The sequence below is a fragment of the Musa acuminata genome, chromosome BXJ3-2 (assembly GCF_036884655.1).
Source record: "Musa acuminata AAA Group cultivar baxijiao chromosome BXJ3-2, Cavendish_Baxijiao_AAA, whole genome shotgun sequence".
In the NCBI taxonomy this organism is placed as follows: Eukaryota; Viridiplantae; Streptophyta; class Magnoliopsida; order Zingiberales; family Musaceae; genus Musa; species Musa acuminata.
The window spans coordinates 35,650,579-35,664,759 of record NC_088350.1 but is presented as its reverse complement, the minus strand read 5'-3'; the positions used below and the strand labels follow the sequence as shown (position 1 = coordinate 35,664,759).

The 14,181-nt window shown below is 43.8% G+C and overlaps 2 protein-coding genes and 1 long non-coding RNA gene across 5 annotated transcripts; 1 reads left to right on the top strand and 2 right to left on the bottom strand.

Moving 5' to 3' along the window:
• Window positions 1-1,616: 1,616 nt before the first annotated feature.
• On the top strand, window positions 1,617-5,133 carry LOC135586741 (UDP-glucuronate:xylan alpha-glucuronosyltransferase 2-like). 2 transcript variants are annotated; one of them, XM_065140563.1, is made up of 3 exons: window positions 1,617-1,951; window positions 2,062-2,650; window positions 3,924-5,133. In XM_065140563.1, exons 1-3 carry the CDS (start codon window positions 1,787-1,789, stop codon window positions 4,880-4,882), a joined length of 1,713 nt encoding a protein of 570 aa, XP_064996635.1. In that variant the 5' UTR covers window positions 1,617-1,786; the 3' UTR covers window positions 4,883-5,133. The 2 variants fall into 2 exon arrangements, with proteins under 2 accessions (XP_064996635.1, XP_064996636.1); XM_065140564.1 differs by having other exon boundaries at window positions 1,819-1,956.
• On the bottom strand, window positions 4,905-9,855 carry LOC135632133 (uncharacterized). Of its 2 annotated transcripts, XR_010494614.1 has the most exons (4): window positions 9,481-9,855; window positions 8,168-8,286; window positions 7,927-8,042; window positions 4,905-5,272 (listed from the first exon to the last, which is right to left on the bottom strand). It is a non-coding gene; the product is annotated as an uncharacterized LOC135632133 (long non-coding RNA). The 2 variants fall into 2 exon arrangements; XR_010494613.1 differs by lacking the exon at window positions 4,905-5,272 and having other exon boundaries at window positions 6,853-8,042.
• A 1,858-nt stretch (window positions 9,856-11,713) lies between these two features.
• LOC103976689 (cyclin-dependent kinase inhibitor 3) lies at window positions 11,714-13,392 on the bottom strand. The gene is made up of 4 exons (XM_009391986.3): window positions 12,982-13,392; window positions 12,843-12,892; window positions 12,581-12,751; window positions 11,714-12,487 (listed from the first exon to the last, which is right to left on the bottom strand). The coding sequence occupies exons 1-4, from the start codon at window positions 13,315-13,317 to the stop codon at window positions 12,418-12,420; spliced, it is 627 nt and encodes a 208-aa protein (XP_009390261.2). The 5' UTR covers window positions 13,318-13,392; the 3' UTR covers window positions 11,714-12,417.
• Window positions 13,393-14,181: the final 789 nt, after the last annotated feature.

The window sequence follows — 14,181 nt, the reverse complement described above, 5'->3', positions numbered from 1 at the left end:
GAATTGACATCGAGTGAGAAGAGTTGGATGGCATCGAACAGCCAAAACTTTGGCTTCTCTCCTCTCGAGGTGTTGAGTAGCTTTCGAACGATGGAGGATCAGCATTCCGAAATGGATGGAACCACTCTTGTTCTTTAAGGGGGGAGTTAATTTGTTGTTGTTCTTCATCGGTCAGTTCGACAGAGACACACACTCGTGACAGGATCCGCATGCATGTTTAGTTCTTCACATATATTCCGATGAGATGGTGACTCCAAAGATTTTACTTGTTGTAGTGGTTCTTCTAAACACAAGAACTTACAAATGACTTGAGAAGCATGGATTGCCACAGTCAAAAATATGAGAGATTAAGTAGCAGAACTAATACGATCGATATCTACTACCTATCACAGTTATAGCCATGATAACATTGTTCTAACAACTGTGAGGAGAGAGATCTCAGTATCTTCTAAACTTTGTCTTAGCTTCTTCTGGTATTATAGTGCAACTAATTTTTTTGTGACAAAAGAATAACATCTCAGAGATGTCACAAAAAATTCTTCTAAAAATCAAAATGAATTCTGACATTTTAATGGTAATCTGTGAATTCCAGCTTAACATCAATTAAACATGAAACTCAACTGTGGCTAACTCTTTTTTTCTTTCCAGGTAATAAGGAATAGATGATCTCTCTCATGAGCAAATCCAATTATTATTATCTCTTCCCAGTTTTACTGATATTTTCCAGTAATCTTTTTTCGGAAGAAAGAAAGGCTCTGCAATCTGATATTGGTCACCCAAAAAAAAGAGAAAAGAACTCAGCTTTGAAATGCTCTGAGCACATCTTAGGTAAATCCAATATTGGGTTCGGATTGGATGACAAAGAGTGGTTGCTTTGGATATTATTTTGTGAACCGACAGAAATGGCTTCATAACAAGTGCTCGAGGGAGAGACTTGGCATTGCAATTGGCAGTCTAGATTAGCAAAAGATGGTAGATTTATAAGAAGATAACTATTTCTTATGGAGCACACATTATGCATGTCGAGGTTTAGAAATGTGATGATGACAGTGGAAACCTTGAGAAAGAAGATAACTATTTCTTCTATGGAAGTGCTTAAAGACAAATGACAAATGTTCCTTTCATCTAATCTTCCTTGGTCAATTCTTTATGAAATTTGTTTACAAGACTCAAAGATTGACTGAGATTTTGTTCTCTCTCTCTCTCTCTCTCTCTCTCTCTGGGTTGAACAGTGTGAAGTTCATATTACGTATCTGATATTGTATAATTTGGTGTGTTCATAAATGCAATGCTCTCTGGTCAATATGAATTGCACTAACAATAAGAACAATCACAACAAGCTTGAGATCTATCGATGTTTTGATATCTGTTTGGATACAAGGTTGTAAAATCTATAGATTATGACATACATTAAACACAAAGCACGATGATGGGATTGCCAACGGCGGGGTTATAGATTTGCCATTTTATTGCATGTAGTTGAACCATTTATTTCAGATACGAAAGCCTTGATCGCTTGGCGCAAGACGTACCAACCGCAGCGGCAAGGAAACTTCCTCTGCCATCTTCTTTGGTAAGAGAAAGAAGCTTTCTTATGCTTCTCCCTTTTTATGTTTTTGACTACCCTACGCATGGGGCCTTCCCTCATCAACCCTCCCTCACCCTATCTTTAATTCCCCTGCGTCAGCGATCATCACCCTTTCTTCCCGCATCCAACCACTCCCAAGGAGCATGGGCCTTCATATATACTCCTGCGGTGGCCAGCGGCCAACAAACTGTTGACAGCATGGGCTCGGGAGGCGGGATGATGAAGGCTATCGCATCAAAAGGTCTCGTCGTCAAGATCAATGTAGCCTTGCTCTGCTTCTTCGTCTTCGCCTACGTCGCCCTCTATGACCACAACGCCACCAAGATGGTCTCCTGTTCCTTACGAGCCTGCCACATGAAGAAGGTAAGGTGAGTGCTGGTCCTCGATTAGTTGCAGGCTCTCTTCTCGCTTGCTCCGATCACACATGGAATGGAGATGAGTTCTGAGGGGAAAGAAGCTGCTAAATCTTGCAGGTGGAAGGAGTGTCTCGGAGAAAGACTGGGAGAGAGACCCGGACGACGATGGAGACGGTCCCCAGCTTCCTCAGGACGCTGCTGCATGGCAGCACCAAGATCGGGTTGGTGAACATGGAAGAGGAGCAAGTGTTCGAGTGGGGCCTCGTCGGCAGGGCGACGGCCGTCGACTTCGAGCCGGTCTCCGACAACTTCAAGTGGGAGGACCTGTTCCCGGAGTGGATCGACGAGGAGGAGGACAACGAGGGCCCGTCGTGCCCCGAGATCCCGCTGCCCGACCTCTCGCGGTACGGCGAGATGGATGTGGTGGTCGCCGAGCTTCCGTGCCGAGCGCGCGACGTATTCCGGCTACAGGTCCATCTGGTGGTGGCCAACCTGGCGGCGCGGCGGGGGAGAAGGGACGCCCGGGGGGAGGTGAGGGTGGCGCTCCGGAGCGCGTGCCGGCCGATGATGGAGCTGTTCCGGTGCGACGACCTGGTGGCGAGGGATGGCGAGTGGTGGATGTACGAGGCCGAGGCGTGGAGGTTGGAGGCTAAGCTGGCGCTGCCGGTTGGCTCCTGCAACCTGGCCTTGCCACTGTGGGAGAAAGGTACGCGTCACTTCATCTCTTCTCCTCCTTCTCTGTCTCTCTCCCTTCTCAACAGTCACAAATTTACCTCGTGAGAGATCATTGTCTTCTCCGACCAAAAATTTCACATAATAGGAAATATGATTACATATATACGCATATGAGAAAGAAAGGATGGGATTTAAATGGCCATTATCTCAGTTTTAACCGATGGACTCGTCTGACCAAACCATGGAGCGGAAACAGAGGTTTTCTAATGGGAAAGACATCCATACGTTAGCCATCAGAGATCGATGCAGCTCGTAGCTTTGTCTTGGATGTATCGAGCCACATGAGGCTGGCAAGATGTCGTGGTCGTAAAACAAAGAGAAAGGAAGGACGCGTGGGACCTGAGATTGCAGTCGGTGGCATTGATTGATATTGGATTCAACCTCACTTGCAGATCTGAGAGTAGTAAAAGGACGAAATGCGTCAGTCAAATTACCGTGAGCGTCGTCATGTGTCTTCTTTGGCTTTGCCACCCCCACCCGACATGCCGATCTACTTACTCGGAGCTCATCTTTTTTAACCTTGGCATGTTGGAGAAGCAACCTCTCCTCTCAAAGCGGTCTTCTTGCTTTAACTTGAAGATTCGCATTAACACGAGGAGTAGACGCGCGTTTTACCGACCACAAGTAGCCATCACAATCGGTGGGATTAGTTGGTGAAGAGAATCCACGGCTTTGCTGCACCTCATCGTAAGACATCTCTTATCATCTCGACAGACTAGTTTTAATCTCACTCGAAGATCTCTTTGGCTTGCCACATTCCTTTCTGTGATGTACAGACAGCAAGTACCTCACGTGATGTCGATTCTCAGATTTTGAGAGAGAGAGAGAGAGAGAGAGAGAGAGAGAGCTGGTGGCAGGCTTTTGGCCTTTCGCGATGCTTTTCCTTGGAGAAAACAATTCAACCTTTTAAAAAGCAGACGAGTGTTGTCACCTCTGTTTGCTCCAAGGCAAAAAGGAAGAAAAAGAAAAACATTTCTACTAGCGTTTTAGAAATGTGAAGAATCATAAAACTGTGAGATCGATTGATAGTTATTACTTTTCTGAACACACAAAAAGTGTTTTCTTTAATAAAATTATTGTAATTATGTTTTTAGAATTAATTTTGGTGAAGAATGTAATGTTTTTCCATCTTTCTTGGTCAAATTGACCGCTTTCTCCTCCTCCTCCTCTCGTTGCGCAGATCCAAAACCTACCATGAAACGTCCGTTATAGGCATTGACTAGTTTCTGCTTGACTGTTGCCAGGAACGGACGTGGTTTACGATGCGTCGAAGCTCGCCGGACCGGCGACCCCCCGCCGTCGGGAGGCCTATGCCACCGTTCTCCACTCCTCCGACATGTACGTGTGCGGCGCCATCGCCCTCGCCCGCAGCATCACCAGAACCGGCTCCACCCGCGACCTCGTCCTGCTGCACGACACCTCCATCCCCCACGACAAGCTGCAGGCACTCGTCGCCGCCGGGTGGACGCTCCGCCAGATCGAGCGCATCCGCAACCCGCGTGCTCGGAAGGGCACCTACAACGAGTACAACTACAGCAAGCTCCGCCTCTGGCAGCTCACCGATTACCACGTGGTCGTCTTCATCGACGCCGACGTCCTCGTCCTCCGCAACCTCGACCTCCTCTTCCACTTCCCTCAGATATCCGCCACCGGCAACGACGGCGTCATCTTCAACTCCGGCGTCATGGTCATCGAGCCATCGAACTGCACCTTCAACGCACTGATGGCACTCCGGGAGGACGTGGTCTCGTACAACGGCGGCGACCAGGGCTTCCTCAACGAAGTCTTCGTGTGGTGGCACCGCCTGCCGAGGCGGGTGAACTTTCTGAAGAACTTCTGGTCCAACACCACGGCGGAGGCGAGCATGAAGAACCACCTCTTCGCCGCCGACCCGCCGGAGTTGTACTCCATCCACTACCTCGGCATCAAGCCATGGATGTGCTACAGGGAGTACGACTGCAACTGGAACATAGGAGACCAGCGAGTTTACGCGAGCGATGCGGCGCACGCGACGTGGTGGAAGCTGCATGACGAGATGGACGAGGGGCTGCGGAAGTTCTGCGTGTTTTCTGAGAAGAGGAGGGAGCAGCTGGAGCAGGAACGACGGCAGGCGGCAGAGTTAGAGTTTGGGGATGGCCACTGGAGGTTGAAGACAACGTCGGACAGGAGGAACGTGACAAAAGGAGTGAGCACTTTGGTTTAACTATTATCAGCAGGCATTACCGTTGATCTTGCTCACCCTCTTCTTGGGGATATTTAGAGTTCGATAGAGTTCATATACATCATGTGCTTGTATCAGATAAAGCTCAGAGGAGAAAGTATTCATCCCTCAGTTCTCCATAATGTTCATTATGCTTTGCTTGAAACACTGGTGGAAAGTCGAGGATGCGTTACTTCCTCGTCTCTGTTCACCGTTCACAAAATTAACCAGGCCTGCACGGCAAGGTTGGATCACTCACCGGCTCATTTATTTGCCACTGAGAGTATAGCAGCCATCGTAAGACAGGAAGAGAAGGTGAGTACAACTTTGTTGAGTGTCATCATCAAGCTTCAAGTTTGACCAGTATCATTACTCGTAGAAATTTGCTTACACCTGCCATAAGATGTCATAGAGTAATTCCGATTTAGAATGACATTTTATGCTTCCAGGATCAAAAAATTAACTAGGAAGATGCATTAAGAGATCATGATGAGACAAGCTTCAAGATATCACTCTCAAGTAACTATGAAGAATGAGGGAGAGTATGAATGTATCCTGGTCTGCCATGTATGAAACACATGCCTCTGGTAGGTCTACCATCCATCTTCTTGGGGCATAAAGTGTAGGTGGAACTGACCATCAATGTCCCCATGCAAGTATAAAGTGAGATGCCTCTCTCTCAATGTCCCCATGCAAGTATAAAGTGAGATGCCTCTCTCTCTCTCTCTCTCTCTCTCCCTCTTCAGCTTTTGTTCTCATCTCCAAGAATTGCTTAACCTACATAGCAAGCAGAAGACACAATATGCTTTCTAGAAACCTGTTAATGTCATGCTCCATCTAAAACAATTTTGGCAGACGTAGTAGTCCAGAATGCAAGATTACAATGAGATTTCCAACCTGTTAGCACAACGATATATAGTTTAGAACAGAACAAGGCGGACCAAATGTTTTTACCTACAGATTGCTCCCAATAGTGGCATAAGAGTGACCGATTGAATGTATTATGCATTGAACTTGTAAATCTTATCTTGCTTAGGAGTAAACTCTTCTTATTCTTCATTGAAATACATACACAGGTTAATCAGCTTAGAGTAGATGTTCAACATTCCAAAACTTTTAAATTTTTATGACCTGTCAAACCATGTTTATGGACAAATAAGGAGAGGAAAGACATTCTCAAGCTCATGCAGAGTTTAAAAGACAAAAAGGTTGGGCCAGTGACAGTCACAGAGAAGAATGAGCTTCTGCTACTAAGCTGTTAAATATATTATTATAAAATAAAATACCCAAACTCTTTATAAAACATTTTATAAATCCTCTTATCATTGTCTTCAAGTTCTTGGGGTAAATTAATGGTCTGAACTTGCATACACTGAAGCTGTCTTGGTATGTAAGGATCCCACATCAAAGTTGCCTTGTTAGTTTGCAATATGGTCTGTTGAATTCAAAGTCGTGTCTCTTGGTCCTAAATGTTCTCCCATGTGGATCACAATGTGGCACTATTTGATTATATTCCTTATGAGATCTGCTTTCAAGTTTATGCTACCCTTTTAATATGCCCATGAACACAATCCAGAATCAGATTCAGCTTGTAGGAGTTAGGAATTGATAAGATTCGAGTGACTAAACTTGTGGGAGCCTTGGTTGCGTTCTCCTACTTTAACTTCAAAGGATTTAAGGAACTTTCCATCTCTAAGATGTTGACTGTTACACACATCTCTAATTACTCAAATCTACAACACCAACATTTTCACATATCTATTGTGATTTAAAAAAAAAAAACTCTGTTTTATTTCCATCTGCCATGAAATCGAAGGCTAAGCAAAGATTGTAGAAAGGGACCCCAAAAAATGATTAAAATAAAAAAGAAGATATTTTAAGGCAGTTCTAGTTTTCTTCACAAGCCAAACGAACAGAAATTGAGCTTGTAGACTCTCCTTTAGCCTACGAGAATCCAAGATGACCCACAAGGCTACATACATCACATTATCTTTATTTGGTATCAAGGCACCAAAAAAATATCCAATAAGGAAGGCATACAAAAGATTCCTTCAATTATTTGAACTGCACAGAATAAAGGGGGGGAAAAAATCGAGTCATCATGTTACAGAGGCACTTTTGTCAAAGTTAATCTTCAATAGCAACCAAAGGACATCTGACTGAAACCAGAAACATTCTGAAGAGAATCTCAAGAAACACTCCTAGATAATATGGAATAAAGGTGCCCATCAAGTAGTCCATGTTGCTCACGTTGTAAAGACCTTGCTGAGGTCTATATAAATGATCGGAGTTGCAAGCATTGCATTCCACTCAAGTTTGCAGACATTAGAAATTTATCATGCCTCTCGTACCGCCTCCGAATGAAGAAATATCCATGGAGGACTTCAAAATATGGCTGAAGAGTTTCGACGCCAACAAGGATGGACGCATCAGCAAAGCTGAGCTTCGGGAGGCCATCCGCAGCAGAGGAGGATGGTTTACAACCTGGAAGAGTGGTCGTGGACTCCGACAAGCTGACACAAATCGGAATGGCTACATTGATGATGGTGAGATTGAAAACCTCATAATCTTTGCCCAAAAAAATATGGGCATGAAAATTACTACATAGTAGCAGTAAAATAAGAAAAAAAAAACTATTCACTACAAGTTCTATGCACGCGATCATATGTAACTGCGTCCTATGCAGGCGATCATATCGTTATGTAACTGTGTCCTTATGTCAGATGGCTATATCATCGTAGGTTGGCACGAAATAACAGCATAAAAGACTGCATGATACTATTTCTTGTTGTGTTTTCCTCAAATTGATCTGCATAATAGTTACTACATTGTATATGAACATGAACGCGGTCTATTACACAGGGGATGGAGACCACAGATAGAAAGCCTGTTGTAAAAAACACTAGCTTTTCTGTTTTGTTGGCTGTTTTCTGGTCATAGTTATGCAAGTTGAAGTTGGCTGCTTTAAGACAAATTGACCAAAGATGGAGAACTTGTATAAGATTCAAAAGCATATAGATTCAAAAGAGAAAATTTTATTCACTTACTAGATGTGCAGTTCAAATTGGAGAAGTTAGGGCTGCCAAATCTCTATCTATGAAAATGCTGACCGATTGCGGTGACTAATTCTCTAAGCCAGCGCCAGAACCAAAATGGAAAAGCTCTGCAAGACAAAATTACAAGTTAAATAGCACAAACCTTGACAAAGGACACTACATATTCCTTAGAGAAATTAAATAGGTATTCCGAAGACTCGATGTAAGGGATGGAGACTAACTACAAACTCACCATAAGGAGCAATGTTATCAAAGGACACTTTGCTGTCAGTAGTAGATCTGTACTGGTCCAAATACAATATGGTACCAAAGTCAGATCAACATCCATGCACTTTATGCAGTTTACAGTTTCTGGATATTCATAATTATGTATCACGACTTAGTAACATAAAATTACAAAGCAATCAAATGATATACTAAAGCTTGCAAATATAATAAACCAATAGAATAATGAAATATGGCCTATGAAGACATGGCGAATGATGAAGATTCAAGATAATGAAATCAGATTTTGTTTATGTAGATTCTGTTGTTAAGCTATCAATAACTTCTTTCAAAGTTGTTCAAAGTTTTAGGATTTATTTTTGGCATTCTATAAGATTGGCTTCATATTCCTGAAAAATTCCAAATTATTATGGATTTAGAAGGCATGAGTTTTCCTCGTGCCTTCTAAATTCATAGCTAGATTATCATCAAAAGTAATTGCAACCAACATTTTCGCATTGCTGTGCTTGTTGGTGAACATTTATCACCATTCAGGGGGGAAGAAAAGCTTGAAGGGTTTTAGTCTGGACAAGGCACTCAATTTTGTCAATAAGTTACAAAGATATCAAAACCTCTAGTAATAATGAAAAGGATATCGATGATGATATATAATTGATCCTACAATTTCTGATGCTCAGATGCAACGAAGCCATATATTTATTGGAGATGCCCACATGTACAAATAACAGTAAGAAAATTAAAAATATGGATTATCAACGCCAATATAGTTTAGGCTGATATCTCAATCAATACCACCTTAAACCATTAATGAAGACATGTGCTTCTTCCTTATCCTGTTGCTAACTGCTGGATGACACCACAGACATTCACGTTAGTTAATATCAATTAGACTTTAAAAGATAGATGAAGTCACATATCAAATATGTTTAAGCAAGTGCATGTTCTTGCTAAATACTTGGTCAGACAGCTGTTTCATGTATAAAGTGAAAATAAATAGTTAAAATTTCATTTTGGTTTCTGTCAGTAGCTCTTTGGCAAAGAATCCGAAAAGAAGAAGAAGCTCCTGTTATTTCCCCCTTTTTCTATTTTCATTCAAATTCCCGCAATGAATACAGTTTCCATATAAATATCTTTTTTTCTTTTACTTTCACTCATGTAAGAAACTACACGAGCATCAAACAACTACGATTTGGGACTTGCAAATTTCTAATCTTAATTTCCTGCCATTTTATTGCGATTTCCACAAGAATAGTCTACTGTACGTACAATTCACCAAAATCTGAAGAGGGAAAAAAAAAGGAAAGAGTGATTGAAGCTTACAAAGTGAGGAAATCGGCATGGCAGATGAGAAAGCGCCAACCGAAGGACGAGTAGAGCTGTAGATACGGTTTCGAGTGCCTCTCCTGGCTCGACAACCACGACATCGTCCTTCCAATCTTTACTCCTTCAGTAGATTCTCCCTCCCTCCCACTACATCTCCAATCTCCCACCAGCGATTCCCCCCCGGCTCAAGAATTGTAGGCCAGGGTTTCACACCTCCACCCCGCGGATCCCTCTCGTCAATCAGATTCAAAAACCCATCACTAATTGCAGCGGACAAAGAGGAGGAGAGAGAAAACGGCTAACGTGCGCGGGCGGACGAATCGGGTTAGGCTGGTACAGCGGTGTTGGTGTAGGCCATTGGGTTGGGGTAGAGTGGCACGAGTTACCGCAACAACATATATATATATATATATATATATATATATATATATATACATAATAAATTTCGAATCATCGTGAAAAGATCATTTTATCCTTATTTTCATTAGTCTCGTTATTATCTTCATTGATTTTGCCTATCCTAACTCTACACATCTTATTCATGACCCTCGTACAAGTACGAAAACATTATAAGAATCATATGCAGCACTCATCGTCGTTGCCATAAATCTACACCTAGTCGCCTCGCCCATGTAGCCATTGTTGTGCTCACCCGTGGCTCTTGCACGAGAGAAGAGAGGATGCGAGGGCCATCATTGTCTTTGAAAATCCTGTCAGCCTAATTGGATATGTTATCATCTCTACAGATGTAAGAGGGATCCGACAAAAATCGACAATAGCTCTTATATCTTCTCCTTCCTTGTATGAGAGTCGTGAGTGAGCATAACAAAAACGATGTAAAAATGATGCAAGATGGAAGTGATGATGGATTCGATGAAAATCATTGTCAAAATGATTATTTACAAAAAAAATAGGATGTTCTGCAAAAATTTTGGAACATTCAATCAAATATTCTGAAAATCATATATATATATATTCAAAAAATTCTTGAGTGAGATGAAGCCAATTGTCTTGAGGAGGGTCAGTAACTTTGGATTGGTGCAATCCATTTTTTTTACTGTGAATTGCTTAGAGTTCTCAAATTCGAATGCCAACCATGTTCTTTTTGTTGTTCTTGATGACGAGTAGAATCGATTCAGGGGGACCAAATATATATATACCCTTAATAGAACTTAAGCATCCTAGTATGAATTGATGATGAACCGAATCAAATCGATTCCTATTGGCCTGTATCAGCTCCATTCCACTTGAAATGTAATCATGCTCTCTGGTCATCAAGTCTCAAAATCATATGGCTTACAAATTTCTATTCGCCATCAAAACAATATGATCCAGTTCAAGACTGATCTAGCATGGAACTGCTCTGTTCTCCGATGCGAGTATATACCAGAAACAGAATCTTAATGCTGGGAAGAGTAAGACCAAGTCGGGCATGCAATGGAATAAAGTACAGGCCGGAGCATATATCTTCCACCTCAGACCTTTGTTTACATTACTGTTGATCTGGGGATTCACGTCCATGGATCTGTTCTTAGCTCATCATTCCAGTTCTCAGTTAGTTAAATCTCTATTCACTTTCAAGGATCTTCTCTCCCTGAAGACCACTCTTGCTAAGTGTTCATCACCAATTACAGCAGTAGATCGACAACTCAGGCCTCAGCCATGGTTAGTGTATTTCAATTGAACACGAGGAAGACTGACGTGTGAAATCAATTACGAGGAAAAATACAATTTCAAGAAATTATCTAAAAGATAGAAAGTTTTAAGACGATGATATTACCAGCACTCTAGCAACATTTAACAAAAAGAACGATTCCTATTTTGTCTTCAATATGAGAATACCATTTACTCTTCCATACATGGCAATCAATTGCATCTAAGTTATCCAGAGCCAGAGCGTGTGTCCCTTTTCCCCATACTTTTAGAGGATGGCGTATTTATATACCAATGTACAAAAGTTCAAATTAGTGTATGCAAAGCCACTATATGAAGGACGAAGAATAGAAACTGATTCACGTGTGTCAGGCCCCACCCACACACATCATGAAAAAAAGGACCTCCGTAGCAGCTACGAAATTCTTGACCGAGCTTTTAAATGTTGACCAATAATTCCTTTGATGATATGATCGTGTGGCTCACGTATTTGAACCAATTACATAACACTAGGATGCTAAATGAAGTCGTCTCAAATGCAAATATTAATATGATAAAAAATCTTGCCTAGGACGAATGTTAAACTCCAAGCATCGTCATAATAAAAATAATAATGATTCCATGCTGAGCAGGAACGAAGGAAATGGTGCCTTAGAAAGGCGACATTCCTTCTCCGGAAGAGCTTCACATGATCACATGTGCACTGGATCCAAAACAATCCCACACTACCTTATTCTAATCCCAACATCGTCTGAAAGATTCACAGATACATTCCTCTTTCTAACTCGGATGCATTAAATAAAAAGGAGAGAGACCGAGTGAGAAATCATTACAGAGGCAGAGTAAGGCTTCATCTTTCTGTTTTAAACCGCTTCGACTTTTGCAGTGAAGTGCGCTTCTAAAGTTTCCATGGGAGGAGAGGAGGCCACCTGGAAACAATCATGCCATGCATCAGGATCAGCGTGGGAAATGATGGAGCTTTCTTTTAATTGTCGTTATAGCTTCCCATCCCGTCCGCGGTAACCTCACCCTCATGATTTCCCTCACCGACACTTTCGTTTACGAAGAGAAGAAACAGACATAATTACTAATCAACAGCAATGACAAAAAAATAATAACAAAACGGCAATTGCATCGCAAAAACCGTCTGATCAAGATGTAACGGATGGGAAAAATAAGGAAAATATGGTGGATGGGAATTGATGAGATGGATAATGAAGGAATACGGTTTCCTTTTTATTCTCTCTCTCTCACTGTCTCGTTTTTTCTTCTCCTCCCTGTTCACGGGGTCAACGGAATCCACTCGTAGCGGCCGGCCAATGGCACGTCCTTGACGACGTCGAAGTTGTACCTGCGTCGCACCGGAAAAGGCTCAGGTTAAGGAATTAAGGTCGAGAGTCGCTAAACGAAACCGGCAGAGCGCGAGGAATATGAGGGGGTTTACCTCTCGACGAATCGCCGTCGCAGGTCTCTCTCTGCCCCCGAGAAGAACTCCTCCAGCTCGGCAACGGAGGGTGTTGCAATCGCCGTCGATCTTCTGCGCGATCCCATCTCCACCGTTGATTCAAGATCACTCGTCGCTTGTCCGTCGTTACTCGAGGCGGCCGTCTCTTCCCTGAATAAAAATTCGAAAGAATTTGAACTAGAACATGGAAATTAAGATAAATCGATGGAAAACCAGCAAAATCGAGAAAGAACGGGCAAACCTTTCTCCATTGCAGAGGAAGAAGGTCGCGTCGTCCAATTCCTGGCCAAGCTGACGAGACAGAGCAGACAAGGTAAGAATTGTAGTTCATGGGGCACAAAGAAACTCGAATTCTAAGAGAATTTTGTAGTACTACTCACCTCCGATGATCGAAACGGCGTCTCCGCTGCCTCACAGGAGGCGTCGCTGGAGGACCGGGAGATGAGACTGAGTTCAGGGCTTGAATTTCGCCGGCCGCCGGAATTCGCCGCGGATCTGGCGATCCGAGGTTTCAGGACGACGCTGCAACTTCGGAGCTCGAGGTTGGAGATCTGGTGGTATTCTCCCGTTGCTTTCCTCTTCTTCGAGCTCCGGCGGCCGTCCAACGCCGCGAGGGCCAGCCTTCTCGCCGTCCTCGTCCTCGCACCCATCGGCTTCGTCGCCTCCATCACCGCGAGTTCCCCGATCTGTCTCCTCTTGCTCGAATGCTTCCCCATCCCGCTCTCTCCCTCTCTTGATCAGTCGTAGTATGAGATGCGATGAAAAGCGCGGTAGTCATGAACAGATCCGAGTTGACGGCAACGGGTCGGATATAAAGGCGGTCGTTGCGTGAGACACGCTCTCCCCTTAAACGGAGAAGTCAGTGACAAACGGGGCCGTCACATCCCCTTCCCGTTTACGCTGGGGCCCAAAAGGCAAGCAAACCGTCGAGGGACGCGTGGACACTCTCATCGAACTCCCGTCACCAACAGAACCGGTCGGGCATCTCCCTGAGCCGGTGATCCTTTCGTTGTACCCCGGAGCACACAACCGGCGGTCGGCGGTGAGTTCCAGGTGGCCTGCCAAAAACACCATAGTCGCATGCTGAAAATTACGATCCTAGCACTTCAGTTTGATCTTCCACCGTACGTTTACGATCGAACGACTGGTAGATCGGGATTCTAACGGTTGCGACGGACGTTAACACCACGGAGGCGCAATTATCACAGGCCAGGTGTACGAGATAAACGGTCCCAAAAGCCAGATTTAACGTCGATAAGACGCTCCCGCGTCTGCTGGCCGTCGCTCTCATGATGAACGAGATCGGGACGTCCACGTGGCCAAGAAGGCCGGATCGCACGTTGTGTTAACTGAGGTGGGGGGGTGACGTAACAATTGTTCCACCGAAGGAATCTTCTCTTTTGGAGTCATTAACAGCAGCCGCCCATCCGTTCTGACGCGGAGGGGGCCGGTGGTACAATGGCTGTTGTGCGGGCCCGGAGAGGTCGGGACAATCGGGGTCCACAAGGGTAAGGACAAAAGAGTGGATGACCCGGAGGGTTTGCCGGGGAGTGTTGAAAAAGCGTCTACGTACGGGAAGA